The 17616-nt window shown below is 41.2% G+C and overlaps 2 protein-coding genes across 2 annotated transcripts; both read right to left on the bottom strand.

The window, feature by feature from the left end:
- Window positions 1–232: 232 nt before the first annotated feature.
- LOC141617754 (uncharacterized) lies at window positions 233–2294 on the bottom strand. Its single transcript, XM_074434912.1, has 2 exons — window positions 2049–2294; window positions 233–871 (listed from the first exon to the last, which is right to left on the bottom strand). Exons 1-2 carry the CDS (start codon window positions 2292–2294, stop codon window positions 233–235), a joined length of 885 nt encoding a protein of 294 aa, XP_074291013.1.
- A 126-nt stretch (window positions 2295–2420) lies between these two features.
- LOC141617755 (uncharacterized) lies at window positions 2421–3044 on the bottom strand. The gene has a single exon (XM_074434913.1). It carries the CDS (start codon window positions 3042–3044, stop codon window positions 2421–2423), a length of 624 nt encoding a protein of 207 aa, XP_074291014.1.
- Window positions 3045–17616: the final 14572 nt, after the last annotated feature.

Genomic DNA, 17616 nt, shown 5'->3' on the forward strand with positions numbered 1-17616 from the left:
AAGCCAACGTAGTTCAGAAAAGGAGTTTTTTTTGTTTGGGGGTGTGGCTGCACCTAAGTAAGACTTACTTAAGTTGCATACGTACTCGCAAAGTACCAAAGTACTTTACAAGATCAAGCCTACGTAGTTCAGGGAAGGATGTTTTTTTTTTTTTTGGTTTTTTGGTTTTGAGTTTTATTTTGGTATGCAGTTTAGGCTCATCCTTAGGAGCTTATGCAGTTTAGCCTCATGCTTAGGAGTAGTAGCGCTTCAAGAATTTTCCGTTGATCGGTCCTACATGAACACTGTTTTCATCAACAATCTTATATGCATCATTGGTGTATACTTCTTGCACGACATATGGCCCATCCCACTTAGAAGTGAACTTGCCTTTAGGTTTGTGAGAAGTAATGATCGACCTTCTTACCGCGAGCACCAAGTCTCCTGCCTGAAAAGATCGAGGGCGCACCTTTTTGTTGAATGCGCGTGACAACTGTGCTTGATAACACTGCAGCTTTTGTTGTGCTTGCAACCTTTTCTCGTCAAGAGCTTCCAACTCTTCCAAGCGCAGCTTGTCATTGTCATCACTTGTAAGCTGTTCCTGAATGGCAACTCTTAAAGATTGAATTCGAAGTTCTAATGGCAACACGGCTTCAACTCCATACACCAACGCATACGGGGTCGCTTGAGTGGGTGTCTTGTAAGTAGTACGATAGACCCACAATGCCTCACCGATTCTCTCATGCCAATCACGCTTTGACTTCGCCACCACTTTCCTCAACAAATTACATAGTGTCTTATTAAAAGCTTCAGCTACGCCATTTGCCGGAGCATTGTACATGGAAGACTTGTATTGTTTAAATTTGAACTTTTCAGCAAGACTTGTCATCAACTTGTTAAAGAACGGCTTACCATTATCAGTTATGATGCGTTGTGATACACCATACCGACAGGGGCGGAGCCAAGGGGGGGCCCGGGGGGGCAGGTGCACCCCATAAAGTTTTCGGAATAAATTTTGATAAGTATCTATAAAAGACACTAAGTTACCATGGCATAGTTGGTAGGAGTGTATAGTCTTTCTATGGAGTAATGAGTTCGATTCCTGGTAGATACATATGTTTATTAATTTTTGTGGGGCCTTAGCCCAAGTAAATTAGCTGGCTATTTCAAATATCTATGAAAAAAATGTTTGATATAAGGTTCGAACCACTAACCTTTAGATGGTTTACCAAATTCTAAGCCATTGAACCACTCGCATTTGCTAATAAATTAAGTACTAAAGTGTATTATATTCTATAAAAGAGATACTCCCTCCAATTTCCTATTATCTTCCCTCTTTCCTTTTTTACAAAAGTTTGATTATCTTCCCTCTTTCCTTTTTTGGTAAGTTTCATTCATTTTTTATTAATTTCTCTCTTCTAAAAAATCAACAACTTCCATTACTTTATCTATTCTTTATTCATTATTTATTTTTTATTATTTTTTCTCCCCTATAAACTTCACTAACTGACAATACTTTATTCTACTTTATTCATTCTTTCTTCCCCTTTCTTAATTTTTGTGCCCAAAAGAAAGGGGAAGATAAAAGGAAATTGGAGGGAGTATTATTTTTACATATATTTAGAATGTAAAGTATTTCAAATATTTATGAAAAAATTGTTCGATATAAGGTTCGAACCACTAACCTTCAAATGGCTTACCAAATTCTAAACCATTGAATCACTTACATTTGCTATTAAATTAAGTACTAAAGTGTATTATATTCTATAAAAGATATATTATTTTTACATATATTTAGAATGTAGAGTATTTTAGAGAAAACATTTTTTTTTGAAAAGATATCTATATGAGTATAGGACCATTTTTTTCAATTCTTTTACTTGTATAATAACTAGTTTAGGACAAAAAACTTCAAAATATGAAAATGTTGTCTTAGATGCACTTAGATAACCCGTCAAAAAATTTTTGGTGCCCCCCGACACTAAATTTCTGGGTCCGCCACTGCATACCGAAAGATGATCTGAGTGCGAATGAAATCAACAACAGTTTCCTTTTTTTACTTCACGTACACTGACAACTTCTGCCCACTTTGAGAAATAATCTATTGCAGCGAGGATGTATTCATGCCCATTTGATGCTTTTGGAGTAATGGGTCCTACAACATCTAGTCCCCATATTTCAAAGGGTCGTGATGAAATAGTAGGATGCAAGGGTTCTGGAGGTTGATGTATGAAATTTGCATTGAACTGACAAGCATCACACTTCTTCGCAAAGTCCATGCAATCTTGCACCATGGTTGGCCAATAGTACCCCATTCTTTTCACACGATCATGAAGCTTTGGACCGGATTAATGAGCGTCACAAACACCTGAATGAGCTTCGTACATGGCCTCAGAAGCTTCAGTTTCACCAAGACATCTCAGCCATTGTCCGAGGAACGATCATCTGTAAAGTGTTCCCTTATAATATATGAACCTTAGAGCACGACGACGAATCTCTACTTTATGTCTAGGATCATCAGGAAGCTTTTGATGTTCCAAGAAATCGATGATAGGTTGTCGCCAATCATCATTATCGACTTGGTAGACACTAATCATGTTAGATGACTCTGCAATTTCTTCTCCTTCTAGCGGCAGTACTACCCAACGGTTGCAAACCGGAATTGTCGTGACTTCCTCTTCCCCCAGTGCCAAAGTGGCTGCAAGATTAGCAAGCACGTCAGCCAACTTATTGGCACTCCTTGGCACATGTCCAATATGAACACAATCCAACTTGTTAAGTAACTGGATTGCATATTGATGGTTGGGAATGAGATCATCTTTCTTCACTTCGAATTCATCAAGGACTTGGTTCACCACCAACAAGGAATCTCCATAGATGTCTAAATCCTTGACCCCTATTTCAATCGCTATCTGAAGGCCTAAGATTAAAGCTTGATACTCGGACACATTGTTTGAGCACAATTCAGTGAGCACAAAGAAGTAAGGCAACACATGACCTTCGGGAGACAAGAATACAACACCAGCTCCGGCTCCATCACGTCTTGCCGCACCATCAAAATACATTTGTCATGGCGGAAGTACATCCACATAGAATATCTCTTCACTAGGAAGATCATCCTGAAGTTCCCATTTCACGGGGACTGGGTGATCAGCAAGGAAGTCAGCTAAAGCTTGCCCTTTGATTGTCTTTTGAGGCACATGGACCAAGTCATACTGTTTGAGTAGAACTACCCACTTTGCTAGACTACCGGACAAGACTAGCCTTGAGAGTATATACTTGATAGGATCATCCATTGAAATTACATGGACAGTATGTGCCTGCATGTAGTGCCTTAGGTTTTAAATTGCGAAAACCAAAGCCAAGCATATTTTCTCGATTGGAGAGTAATTCAGTTCAGCTCCCACCAAAGTTCGACTTAGGTAATAGAGAGCCCTCTCCTTCTTATCTTCATTCTCTTGAGCACATAATGCCCCCAGTGAACGTTCTTATAAGCATCCAGCACTTCACACAGCTAAACTGAAATCAATCTACTCCCCAATATTTGGTTCATCACAGGTGTTCACGAATACACAGTCAACCACGAGGTTGAGTAGGAAAACTAAACAACAATAATAATATGATAACCTGCAATAAGATATAATTAAGAACTCAAACCAAGACCGTCACACACACGGTTCAACCGTGTCCCACGTCACAAGTCACAACCAACCACAACACAATTGACACCACACGGTGTACTGCTCAGGTCCATGACAACCTCCGAACACCGTCTTGCCTGGACGACCAAAACCGTATAGGACCACGGCTCTTCCACATCCTCGTGCGTTACCGACCAAATAATCTCGAAGCATTACCAATCCTCTTTCACAATACCAACCAACAATAGAGAACCAACCAACAATGATAATAATATGATTATGAGAGCTGCAAGACAACAATTATATCAATATGCTCAACACAACAAATTGTGACGATATGCTCAAGACAGCAATTATAACAAATCCATCTTTAACCATCACCAATTACCAAATAACATAGTTGAGTAGTTAACCTACCTTTAGCAATTCTTCTCAATCAATCAAATAATCAAAAAGCCTCTTCTACAAATTCACCACCTAAACAAACAATTAAATTATGTATAATTATTAACTAATCTTATTAATGAATTTAAGGTGTAAACTACCCAAAATAATCCCGCAAAAATCGTCACAAACACGCCCCCATAACACGGTTGACCCGACGGTGGTCAAATCCGTCGGTCAACGTCTCCTCTCCACGGTAACGGTGTGGTCAACGGCCACGGTCAAGGTACGGGTCAAGGTCAAACGTAAATAATTGATGTGAGGCGATAAAACAACTTACCACAAATAATTTGCGCGAGATGAAAAATCCGTCACAGGGTTGTCTCACAAAAGCTCTTACTCACAATTATATGTATTGAGTTTTTGAAGTGTAATAATTATGATGGTGAGGCATAGGGTATGTATTTATATAAGTTGGTAGGTGAAGGTGGAAGATTCTAGGAAGTTGCGTTTAATATTAAACTAATAAAAATATCTAGGTAGCATAGATAACACCCAAACCACATACCACCTCCCATTTCACTCGGTCCAACCCGTGACCAATACACGGTCCAAGCCGTGGTCCTTGCTCCCGGTTTTATATTTTTTTTCCTTTTCTTTTTACAACAACAATTATTATTTATTCACATATTATAAATTATAAATTAGAAATTATTAATTAGAAATGCGGAGTATTACACCAAACTTGTTTCCGAGCTAACCTGCAGGTACAACATATTTTACACCCAGCAACATGAAATGGCTCGCAACTCGCAGGCCATAATATATACACAGCAAAATGTTCATATGTACAACAAAATTCTAGCTCATGCCCGAAAGCAAAACAAATGTACAAAAATACAAGTCTAGTTATGACGATCAGCCAGACGACCCCTCAACTCTGCCACCATCGCCTCAAGAATGGTGATGTCAGCATCTCGAACCTCCAACTCCTTCGACAAGCCGGTCGTCTCCTTGCGTGACTCATCCAGCTCACGCTCCCTCTAAAAGGAAGAGAAGGCTGATAAGTAATAGCAAACAAGGCATAGAAAAAGTAAGCATTCCGAAAGTACTTCAAATGTTCATTCATATCAAGAAAGTACAACCATCGCTCGCAGCCAGTTGGTCATCCTCCACAGCTCCACATGCCTCGACGGTGCCACCTACATTTCCATTTATAAAACCAGGATTAATATCGCGTTCTTACATGATCATTTCAAAAGAGAAGACAGTCTAAACTGGGGGCTTACCCTCTTCACGACGTGATGTCACTCGTCGAGTCCACCCTCTGTCACTGCCTCGGTAAAAGACGGAATCTCCATCAGCACCGTCGTACTAGCTGGCCCTGGATACGCCAATGTTTCGGGAAAAGTTGGGGGCTCGATGCCTGCCACCTCGATCTCCTGTCAAGCCAAGTTTATCATTTCTAAGCTATATTCAAATTCAGCGTTTCAAATAGTAAAAAAGAAAAGGTATACTTACCACGTTCGGCCAGTACGCCAGGCTCCTCCATACGAACTCCGAGTACTCACGCTCGGGAAGGAAAAGAGCGTCGTCGCTCGCTCCTGCGAGGTCACCCGTCCTCTCAGCCTCTAAAGGCTCCCTAAACATCGTCCGTGGAAGATCGATGAGAACCAAAAAAGCGTCCCGGAGGCACTGCCGAGCCAACCGCTCACCCAGGTACCACACAGGTCCCATGGGCGTCGTTAGAAGCAGCCTACTCGAGCTCCTAGGTCGGAGAACGTCGGCTACGAAAACTGGAGCGCCAGCGTAGTCCTCCCAAGGCCTCGGCACCCACTGAAATGGATACCAAGAGTCATTCCTATGATCACTACTATTCAAGAAAGCCGAATAAAAGCAAAAGTAAGGTAAAGTGCTTACAATGTCAAGCTGCACAACATTGACACCCCTCCTACAGGTGTCATAAGAAGACCACTGACTCTTTTGCCGGGACATGATCCAGTCTCTAACTACGGGTTACTCCCTCGCTACGTCCGCAACCCTCTTAGGAGCGAAGCCAGGGAAGTACGAGTACACCCATGCCTAAAAGAAGAAATGATCATTCATTATTAATGGTTTATGATCGTACATTCAAGAATAATCCTTTATTCAGTACAAAATTTCCCAAAAATCCAATTTTCTTTCATGGCTTAATGATCTACCATTCAACTCTCCAAAAATTCAACTCCTATCATCTTTCAATACCTATTTTTTTCTATTTATTCATTTCAATTCATGTTCAAAATGATCTCTCATTCCAACAATTCAAATTCATTTCAAATATTTTTTTCAAAATTCTTATTTCAACTCCTATTCAAAATGATCTTTTATTACTATCCACTTCATATTTCAAATTTATTCCAAGTGATCTTTCATTTGTAAAGTGGCTTATCATTTCTAAATCCATCAAATTCATAAAATAAAAGTAAAGGTTCACACCTCTAAAATGAGACCTGGACCGACAGTAGCAGGAGAAGTCCCCTTCTCCATTAACTCAGGACGAACCATGGCCCTCATGTACCGTATGAGGACCGCAAAGCTAGGAGTAACCCAGTCAAAACGACCCAGGCTACTCAAGTCAGTAAGGAAAGGAAGAAGCTTCGTCGACAGCCTCTCCCCCTTGTCTTTGAAGCAAGTCGAAGACAGAAACCACCAGAGCCACTATCGGGCTCGCTGCTCAGTTGTACACGGTGGAGGAGGCACCATACCACCACCTGCAGTCATCTGCACCCTCATCGGAGTCTTACCGTCAAAGTAATCCTTGACGTAAGAACTCGGAACTAGGCCGGGTACCCTAGCCGCAGCCTTGGCCAGGTTTCAGCCGATCAGACATCTAGCCTCGGCTGAATCCGCTCTCATGGCCATCGCAGGCCACGCTATCGGCTCCTCTCCACAAGACAAGCCGGATATCATGCCGTAGTCCTCCAAAGTAACCCCAATCTCTCCAAAAGGCATATGGAAAGTCGAGGTCGAATCCCAGAAGCGATCCAAGAAGGCTCGAATCAGGTACATGTTGGCCCGAATCTTCTTCCCCTTGATCTCTCGCCATCCCCTCGCCAAAGGTCTGAAGGCCCCACGCTCGATGATCGCCTTCTCCTCCTCCTCCGAAAACTTCTCATAGGCTCCCATCATGGTCGTATACCCGGAAAATGACCTCATATTCCCGACCTCCTGCATTTTCAAAATTTTATTACCTTCCAAGCTAAGTAAAACAGATAATATAAAGAAAGACTTAGTACGATACAAGACAATATCGAAATATCACCATGCTCCGTGCCGCATGGAACGACAAGTGGCTCTCCGTTGCCCAAATGAGATGCCGACCATCCCATTTATCAGCCCACTAAGGCGTAGGCACAAGCTGACGCCCCCTCCTCCTCACGTTGGCCCTCCTGGCCGCCTCTTCCTCTTCCTCCATTTCCCCCATGTGAACCACCATGGTCGTAAGGGGATCTACATCCACCTCCATAGGGCCTCGCCCCGAGGTAGAAGGTACGTCCTCTGCAAAAGAAAACGAATCAAAGCGTTTAGAGGTCGTTTTAAGCCGTCTTTTCAAGCCATTTTCTTGAGCCCTACCATAAAACAAGTTGAGAAAAGCGATAAAATTACGTTCTTACGTATCTAAACCAAGCTTAGTCATGGCTACGAGCCGAAATTTCTGCAACATTTCGCTACTATGGCCAAAATCCATACAAAAAGTGTCCCGGAAGACCTGTCACATGAAAGATCATAGATCCATATTAGACTCTCTAATAAAAATTAAATTATCTCATAATTTATCATTTTGGTGATCTATGTAACATGCATGCAAATATAAAAGCATAAAAATGAAAGTTTAAGGAAAAACAATTTACTTACATTGATTTTATGGTAATATGGGCACAAACTAGATCACCTTTCTAGTTTGTTCTTGAGCTAAAAAGATATGGATGATCCTCCTTGAAAAACCTTCAAAAAGAAAGTCTCCTTCAAGTTGCATCCAAGAACTACACCCACAAATTATCTTACAAATACTAACTAGATACTTGTAAAATAAACCCTTGATAATATGTAAATAATACTAACACTCTTAGTAATTATTTATTTTAGTTTACTAACAACTTAGTAAAGGATGTATAATAATTTTAGAGAGATAGACCCAATTTTGTTCACATGCAAAAGTGAGGTAAATGAAGTGTAGGAAAAATGAACAAAAGATGGAGTATATGATAGAGGAAGTGGCGGGTGGAGGAGGTGGAGTGTAGGATTTATTTTCCTTATTTTTTTGTCCAATGCATTATGACACACATAATGATTACATGACAATTATGGAAGAAAAATAAGCAAAGTGTAATGATCATGATCATCCACTACACTCTATTTACACGGTCCAATGTCCCATTTACGGGTCCATTTTGGTTCTTATATTTGTCGCACAAATACGTGTAAATTTTATTTAAACATCGTTTCATGTTTAAATGCTTCCAATTAATTTCGTCCAAATCACTCCGTAAATATACGTGTACCGCTACACATATTATTTACGTACTAATATTAATCACATTAATCAATTAGTACAATTTTAGTGAATTAACAATTAATTAACTAAAACCCGTCTCCCAAAATTTATTATTCAATTATCGCATAATTAAATAATAACTGTCATGCCTCGAGTTCGCAACTCGAAATCTTTCTAAAATAATCGACTAACCTTTTATTCTATAAATCAAGGGACTAAATAAATTGTATCTCATACAATTAATTAGTTGTCTATTGAGGTTCGTTCCTTTAGGTGTGACCGAAAGGGGTCAGTTGATCACCGCCATCTCACGACAATAACGTCAAACTCTAGTCAGCCAACCGTTATCGATTTACGTTAATCAACTGACGAGGATCAAATAATTAAATATCTGATGATATTCCTTTAATGAGATTTATTATGTAAACGCACTATTGTGGAGGACACTAACTCCAACAATCTCCCACTTGTCCGACACAAAGTGTGCGCTACCAATTCTATTGTCCGTTTTAATCTCCCACTCAATGCAAGGTGTCTTTCAGGTTGCACTTGTACATGAACATATCGTGAGTGGTTTTCACGATCGGGAGTGTGACTACCTGACCGGAAAAATCTCTCACAGATTACTTCCGAGCGTGGCCACGCATTTGTAGTCATTAACTCCTCGAGTGGCCTTGAGATCTAGTTTATCCAACGTGGGTGGACAATTCCTGTATGCCCTATCTATTCTATTGCACAATACAGATCACCCTGACCTAGTAAATGCCCTTTTGGCCTCCTTTCACGGCACGACCTAGGACAAAAACCAAAGTCACTCGGAAACTGCACTTGCTCAGATAATAGTCTCCAGTCAAAAGAATCAACTCATTAGAACATCTTAGAGATCCCCGCCACGACCATGCATCTATAATAGAACTTAGGGACTCTCTAAATGGTCACTGTCCGGCAAAGTGTCACACACTCTGCCTATGTAATCAACTAGTCATCACGTATGACCTTATGGTGTTGAACAACCATCAATCGACTTACAATCTAGTCACTCCGAGACGTCACCTCATTAAGTGATTAGGGACAAAATACAATGTTCATCTTATTCACTTGAATAGTGTTCAACATTGTCTCCACAACTTATTCAGATAAACAAGGTATTTAAAATTTAGTCACACTAAATACAAGATTCATACAAGAATGAATGCGAAAACAATGAATGTGATTATCATATATATAAAATAAGAGATACACTATCCAATTATTACATATCCATAATCTAAAGAAAATCTGGTACTCGTCTCAATCCCATTACGACGACATGACCATCATGCTTAGCCTTTTATAAAGGCTTGGTTAAAGGATCAGCAATATTATCATCTGTCCCAACCTTACAAATGTCAATTTCCTTCCTTTCCACATAATCTCTAATTACATGGTATTTCCTTTCAATGTGTCTAGATTTGTTACTAGACTTCGGCTCTTTGGCTTGAAAAACAGCTCCACTGTTATCACAATATAGAGTGATAGGATCTTTGGCGGAATGGACTACTCCTAGCCCCTCTATGAATTGCCTAATCCAAACAGCTTCCTTTGCAGCCTCAGACGCTGCAAGGTACTCAGCCTCTGTTGTAGAATCCGCGGTAATGCTTTGCTTGAAGCTCTTCTAGCAAACAGCTCCTCCATTTAGCATAAACACATAGCCGGATTGGGATTTCATGTCATCCCGATCGGTTTAGAAACTTGCGTCCGTGTAACCTCTTACACGCAACTCAGTTTCTCCTCCAAACACTAAGAACGAATCCTTAGTCCTTCTCAAGTACTTAAGGATGTTCTTTATGGCTATCTAGTGACTCTCACCAGGTTTGGCTTGATAACGACTTGTCATGCTCAAGGCATACGCAACGTCGGGACGAGTGCAAATCATAGCATACATGATAGACCCAACAACGGAAGCATAAGGGACGGTCTTCATTTGTTCAATCTCCTTAGGGGTAGAGGGAGACTGTGACTTGTGATGCGTGTCTTTTATATGATGTTTTACATCCCATTTTACTCGCATTTCAGAGCTCATTCTTGTAGTTTATGCTGCATTTCTCCCTATTTCCGTCTACTTCCGTATTTTGTACATTATTGCAGAAATGTGAACAATCCAGCGGAAATCGAGCTAAATCCGTCCCCAAGTATCCTACATTGCATTTGACGTAAAGTATTCACCCGAGGAACGAGCTTGGTGCGCAATTCAAGGCCCAAAAGACAAGTCCACGAGTTTTAAGAAGTCAAGTAGCAGCTCAAGTAGTCGATCGACCATCACCCTCAATCGATCGACCAATGTTCGGGTTCCAGAAGCTACTGTACACTGAGGACCAGTCGATCGACCACCATGATCAGTCGATCGACCAGGTCGCTGATCCAGACGTGAATTAAAAGACCGAGGAACTTGAAGCCCGTTAAGTTTAGGTTTTGGAATAATTGTTACGTGAACTTTCTATATAACGTAACTGAGAATACCTAGTTTAGCATTCAGTTTTTCATCCAAGTTTTTACCTAAGTTTTATTCAGTAATTTTCATTAAGTTTCCGCATACGGTTCTTGATAGATAGTTAGGGTTTGGGATTGTTGAGCATTGGATTTTCGGTTCTTAATAACTAATCTTTCCTCTGCAATTCGGTATTCTTCTGCCCTAATTTTAGTTCATCTTTATTTTATCAATAGTTTAGAATTGCTAGCTAGATTCCCGCAACCAATTTCATTGTTTATGTTAATTGCTTTCTTTACCGTTTTAAGCATGAATTCAGTAGCTAGTTTCATCGTCAATGTTATTGTTTTCACCCTTAGCATGAGTAGCTAAATAATTTGTGCTAGGATGTAGGCGAATTATAGCATAGGCGGTATTAGATTAGACACGGCCTGAACCCGCGTGTTGGTCGATCGACCACCTTACCCGGTCGATCGACTGACCTCGTGAGCTTATTTCGTTTTAATTGATTTTAATTGTTGTATTTAACGAATCGAATGCATGCGACTAGTTAGATACCCTTTTATGACTGACCCAATAGATCGAAAGATAGGGTAAGTTGTTAGACCAACAATTGAATCGACTAAACTGTGCTAAGATCGAAAGATAGGTATAGTTTAGACCGTTAGTCACTTTTCAGAACGAAAGTTAGTATTAGTGATATTAGGGACCTATGGCGAGATCGAAAGATGCTATTTGTTAAGAGTGGACCGAGAGGACCTCTTTATTTCCCGCCTCACCTGTGTTGACTCAGACCGACTTAGTTTGCTTCCGCCGAAGCTATAATGAACCGATCATCCTAGTACCCCTTCTTAATCTGTTTAGACCATCTTTTAGTTTATTATCTTTATCTGTTCTTAGCTATAGACCATTTCAACTCAACCCCCACAATTGTTACCTTAGACTGAATATAAATCAACTAGAATTTACATCTGCCTCCTTGTGGTTCGACCCTGTTACCACTAGCCTAGGTTAGTCTTAATAGGAATTATAAATTTTATCTTTGGTACTCACAATGACGGGTATCAAATTTTGGCGCCGTTGCCTAATTTTAGTTGTTTTATTTTTAGTCTTTCTTAGTTTAAGGGACTTCTGTTCCTTAAACTTTTCTTATATTCTTTTTGTAGTTTCCTCTTATACGCAGGTCACAGGGTGGTGAACTAGTGCCATTTGACCCTGAGATAGAGAAATCCTTGCGCGAGTTGAGACGAACACAAAGAGTACTACCGACAGAGGAAGAGCTGAGTACTCTGTCAAGCTATTACGAGAACAACTGCTCGAAGAAGACCCACGATCTTCACCCGTTTCCACTTCTTGGCCGAGACAGATTTACTTCTCCGAAATTCCAGTCATGGCCGAGGAAGCAAGTATAGCTAGTCATTCGAGCCGACAGATGAAAACTTATATAACGGGTTCGAACTACCGGGAGATGCCGGGGAAGTTCGAACCAAAGCCTTCATACATTAGCATGGTTGAGAAGAACCGATTCTGGGAGCCGCAAATGAAGATGCGGCTAAGCATATGGAGACCTTTATTGACTATTGTTGTTCCATACCCCCACCAGCCGGCGTGACCCAAGATCAGATCAAGGAGACCATGTTCATCTTCTCTCTTCGTGATGCCGCAAGGGAGTGGTATAGAGATTTGGACCAGGACCATTCGGGGATCACCGATTGGAATTCATTGGCATTGGCATTCTACAAGAAGTACTTTTTTGCTTCAAGGACGATTGCTATTAGAGCTCAAATCACGGGCTTTAAACAAGGGCCAGATGAGAATTTCCACGAAGCATGGGTCCGATTTAAGAAGTTGGTGCGAACCATACCGCACCATGGGTTCGAAAAGTGGAGCTTGTGCAATCATTTCTACAATGGGTTGTACGACGATCAGAGGGCCATTTTGGATCTTTGCACCCAATGGACGATTCGCTGAAAATTTGGGAGCAACCAAGGGGTGGAAGATCATTGACGATCTAGCTACCCACAAGGCCGAGTATGGGAATTCTAGAGGGAACCAGAGGAGAGTTGCTGAATCTTCCTCTATGGGCTGCACTTGAGGCTCTTCTTTGCGAGATTTGACAAGTATGAGCTAGGAGGAGCTTCTAAAGGAGGGATGTACCAGGTAAATCTTTGTGTCGACGGTCCTTTCGTCTGTGAAAGGTGTGGAGGTGAGGGCCATGTCTCGAAAAGCTGCCCTAGTCCCTTTGAGTCTTGTCTTTGCCTTTCAACACTATAGGCGGACCAACACCTACTACGAGCCAACCCACCCAAACTTGAGTTGGAGAAGCCAAAATGTCCTAAATCCAACTCAAGCTCGCCAGCAAAGCAACCCTATATGCCCCCTCATCAAAAGCAAGCAACAATATCGAAACCTCCCTATGTGCCGCAGCAGCAACAATCGCAGTCTGAATTTTCCGAGCTTAAGAACCTGTTGCTAAAGGAGTCCCAAGCAAGAGAGGCCGGGATGAAGCTACTAGAGAGCCAAATAGCTCAATTGGCTAGCAAAAGTAACACTCGAGCTCCCGGACACTTGCCGACCCAAACTGACCAAAAGGAGACCTTAAATGCCATCACTTTGAGGAGCGGTTCCACCCTTGATGGTCCTGCCATGGTCGAGGACGCTGTTGAAAAAGATGAGCCTGAAACAAGTCAAAAGAAAGCTTCAACGAATAAATCAAAGAAACAATTGTCTACAGGGGAGTATATCGGTCGATCGACCGATATACCTAGTCGATCGATCGAAGCACGGGTTACTGAGGAGCTTGAATCAGACATCTCGTCGATCGACCGAGGACGATGGTCGATCGATCGATATCGCTACGATCTTTGAGGAATTTCGTCCTTTGATGCCAAATAATCGAGACCACTTGTTTCGGGGTACCACGATCCAAGACATTAGGACAAGACCCAAGTGCTTGATGGGTCGATCCGGTCTCAAGTTCGACCCAATGACGGTTAATGGCTCACATTTGAGACGGTCTGAAGAGGGGTCTAGCTTCAACAAAGAGAAGGTGACGGACTTTCAGCCTAAGTCCAAGGATGCCGGCGCGCGTGATTTGGAGGAGAGGGCTAAGGTCCTTCTTACAGCCCCTTACCCGGAGAGGCTAGTGCCGACCAAGGAACAGGTATCTTTCAGCAAATTTGAAAAAGTTATCCGTAGTCTGAATGTACAAGTCCCCTTCCTTGAGTTAGTAAACCAAGTGCCCGCTTATACTAAATTTATGAAACAACTTTTGTCCAAAAAGCGGTCACTTGAAACAGTGCACACTGTCGCACTTACTAAGGAGTCTTGCTCTTATCTGTCTCACACTGCGCCCCATAAGTTAGAGGATCCGGGTAGCTTTTCTGTTCCTTGCAAAATAGGTACCTTCTCTATCGAGAAGGCATTGTGTGATTTAGGGGGTAGTATAAGCGTGATGCCCTTGAGTTTAGCTAGGAAGCTTAAGTTGACCCGGTTTGCTATCACAGACATGACAGTTCAGATGGCCGACCGATTTGCGGTCGAGCCTGTAGGAGTCCTAGAGGACATACCCGTCCAAATAGGGAAGTTTTTCTTCCCTGTTGACTTTGTTGTCCTTGACATGCCTGAGGATGCCCATATACCGATCATCCTAGGTAGGCCATTTCTGCACACTGCTGGTGCAGTTATTGACGTAGGCTCTGGAACTTTGACCTTCAAAGTTGGGAAACATTCTATCATTTTTGCCCAACCTGCAAAAAAGAAGGACCCCATGTGGCCTGTTACCTGTAATACGGTTTCTGAAAAGAAATCGTACTTTGTGCTTCCTGAATTGCTTGTCTCTATTACTACTCCTGTGCTAACCCCTCCGCCCCAGATTGGGAGCAAAAGGGAGGAAGAATCTGTTGTTTTAGACATTGCAGGAGCCGGTTTGGGGAAGGATGAGCTGCAGGTCACTCTAGCTGCGACAAAGCCTATCATTCAAAGAGGAGGTCTTGGTTGCCTGAGCTATGGAATTAATGAGATAGTTGATGACGAGCCAGTCAAAGCAAAGGAGTCCGACTTGGATTCCGATGAGCCCAAAGAGACCCTTGATTGGGGAGATGACGAAGTTGATCCGTTGAGCTCTCCGACTGTCGAAGCTGAGAAGGGTGCAGCTGATAAGATGAGCACCATTGAGGCTACCTCTAGTAGCCAGAAGCCGACGAAGTGGGCCATACCATGGTCCTTCTTGATCAACTATTAGTTGATCGAGCTCGTCATAAACTTCATTTTATTTGCTTTGTTAGGACATTTCTTTTTTACTGCTTTTTGTGTGCGCGAAAACTTCGCATTTTATTTCGCTTGTTTAGGATTCTTAAGTACTTTAGACTTTATTCTGGGTTTTGCGCAATTTTAGGCGCGTATTATTGTGTATTTGCAGGTATTTAGAGCTTGTTAGCTCAAATCATTGAGCAATTACAAAGAATTAAGATGTTGCAGCAGTGTTTTCAGTCGATCGACTGGCGTATATAGTCGATCGACTGATTTGCAGGTTTACAGAAGCTACTGTTCATGCCCACTTGATCGATCGACCGATCTTCCTGGTCGATCGACCACTGCTGCTGCTGTACTTATTCACGACCTCTCCCCTGCTGTGTTTGGTCGATATGCGGACTTAAGGGAGTCTTCTACCCCTCTTTTATCTTCCGTAAAATCTATATATTTCTTCTGTTCTCTCATTTATGCACAATTTTACCGCTTCAAAATTGTTTTCTCAGTCTTATGCGTGGTATTTTTCTGTCTTTTCAGGCACTTATGGTAGCACTGCTAGCTACTGAAACCTCCTAGCTCACGCTGGTTTGGGGAGGTTTCCTTTGCGCTTAAAGTCTTGTGAGTTCCTGATTTCTTTACTTCATGTCATATTTATTTATTTCTCGCAAATTCCCATTTCTCTTTTCTTCATTATATGATTTTGCACAATGGGGACATTGTGCGATTTGGTTTGGGGAAGGGTTTTGCGTCGCATATCATTTGCTTGCATTCACGTTTACATTTTGTCTTGCATTGTTGTTTATTTCTTCATATACATCAAAAATCAAAAAAAAAAATTGAAAAATTTCAAAAAAATTCCCATAAAATGCACGTTTATTTTAGCATATAGGTCGAGTCGGAACGGTAGTATTTCCATGATGATTTTGCATTTGCACCTATTTTGCCTGAGCCTTGCTAGATTAACATGCTATTAGTAGAATCGTTTATGCATACCTACGAGTTTTCGTTAATTATTTGCTGGACTTGAGACCTGACTTAGAAAATTGGCAAGCTACATCATATTTCTGAGATTTAGAGCCTATAACTGGTGACATCTATGACCGGTTTATTTAGGAATGTGAGTAGTACTCCTTATGAGACATGTTTCCTTAATTTGCATAAATATGAATTTGATCTACTTAATACCTGTATGCGTTCGGTTTGTGGTTTGTCGACACATGTGGTAGAGGTTTCCCTTTTCTTATTAGGCCCATAAGCTCCACACTGCCAAAAATATCCTTTTTTTGTCCCATTTACTACATCCTACATTTAGCCTGTCCTTTGTCAAGCTAGTAGTTTAGTTTTTGGGATTGTTACTCGTTTTTGGTGGCATATGCTCTGTTGAGATGATGATTGGAAAATGAAAAAGGAAAGAAAGAAACAAAAGAAGAAAAATATTTCGAAAAAAGAAAAGAAAAAAAGAAGAGAGTTTTGTACTGTAGAGGCAGTCGATCGACTGCCCAATTGGGTCGATCGACTGAAGATCCGAGAAAGAAATCAATTCGCATAATTTAATCCTTATCTTTTGGCGATTTTTGTTCCCATGTTCCATTTATATTTTCTGGGGAGTTTATTGATTTAGTATTTTGGAGATTGTGAGTTTTGTGCTTGCTATAGCACCGTTTCGTTTGATTATGAGCAAGAAGTTGGATGTTGCTATATGGTTCCGTTTTGGTACTAGCTTGATCACCTGTACCTCCACTTTTCCATAATTATCTTTGCCTCTTCTTACCCATTACCTCACATATCCCATATATACCTCGGCATGTGTCATTGGTCATCTGTTTGGTTGGAATGCATATGTACGGTCATAGAGATCATTTTCATATTTTATTGCTGGCATGTTCTTATAGGCCGTAGTTAGGTGAGAGTCACTACAAAATTAATTCTTTCTATCTTACATATATTCACCTGTACTTATTGAGTGATTTGAGCGACCCGTGAGAGTCCAATTTGATAAGTCTCTACGGTTGCGGTTCAAAGATGTTTTTAACGGCTTCATAACTCGTTTGCATGATTCATTTGCTAATTGATTGTTGGTTGTTGCATTAAAATGGTTTAGGCTTTGCATGTTGCAATTCGCTCTGAGATTGAACTCGTTCCATTAGGTAATTAGATCGAGTCTAGTTCTTGCTTGGGGACAAGCAAGGGTTCGGTTTGGGGAAGTTTGATGCGTGTCTTTTATATGATGTTTTACATCCCATTTTACTCGCATTTCAGAGCTCATTCTTGTAGTTTATGCTGCATTTCTCCCAATTTCCGTCTACTTCCGTATTTTGTACATTATTGCAGAAATGTGAACAATCCAGCGGAAATCG

Source organism: Silene latifolia, chromosome X, assembly GCF_048544455.1.
Source record: "Silene latifolia isolate original U9 population chromosome X, ASM4854445v1, whole genome shotgun sequence".
NCBI lineage: Eukaryota > Viridiplantae > Streptophyta > Magnoliopsida > Caryophyllales > Caryophyllaceae > Silene > Silene latifolia.

What these genes read in the sequence shown, in the direction of transcription:
- LOC141617754 (XM_074434912.1), bottom strand. Translation starts at nt 2,294, where the DNA reads ATGGGGTACTATTGGCCAACCATGGTGCAAGATTGCATGGACTTTGCG. An exon ending in AGTGGGCAGAAGTTGTCAGT is followed by an intron (nt 872 to 2,048) that starts GTACGTGAAGTA and finishes TTCTTTAACAAG; the next exon opens with TTGATGACAAGTCTTGCTGA.
- LOC141617755 (XM_074434913.1), bottom strand. Translation starts at nt 3,044, where the DNA reads ATGTATTTTGATGGTGCGGCAAGACGTGATGGAGCCGGAGCTGGTGTT.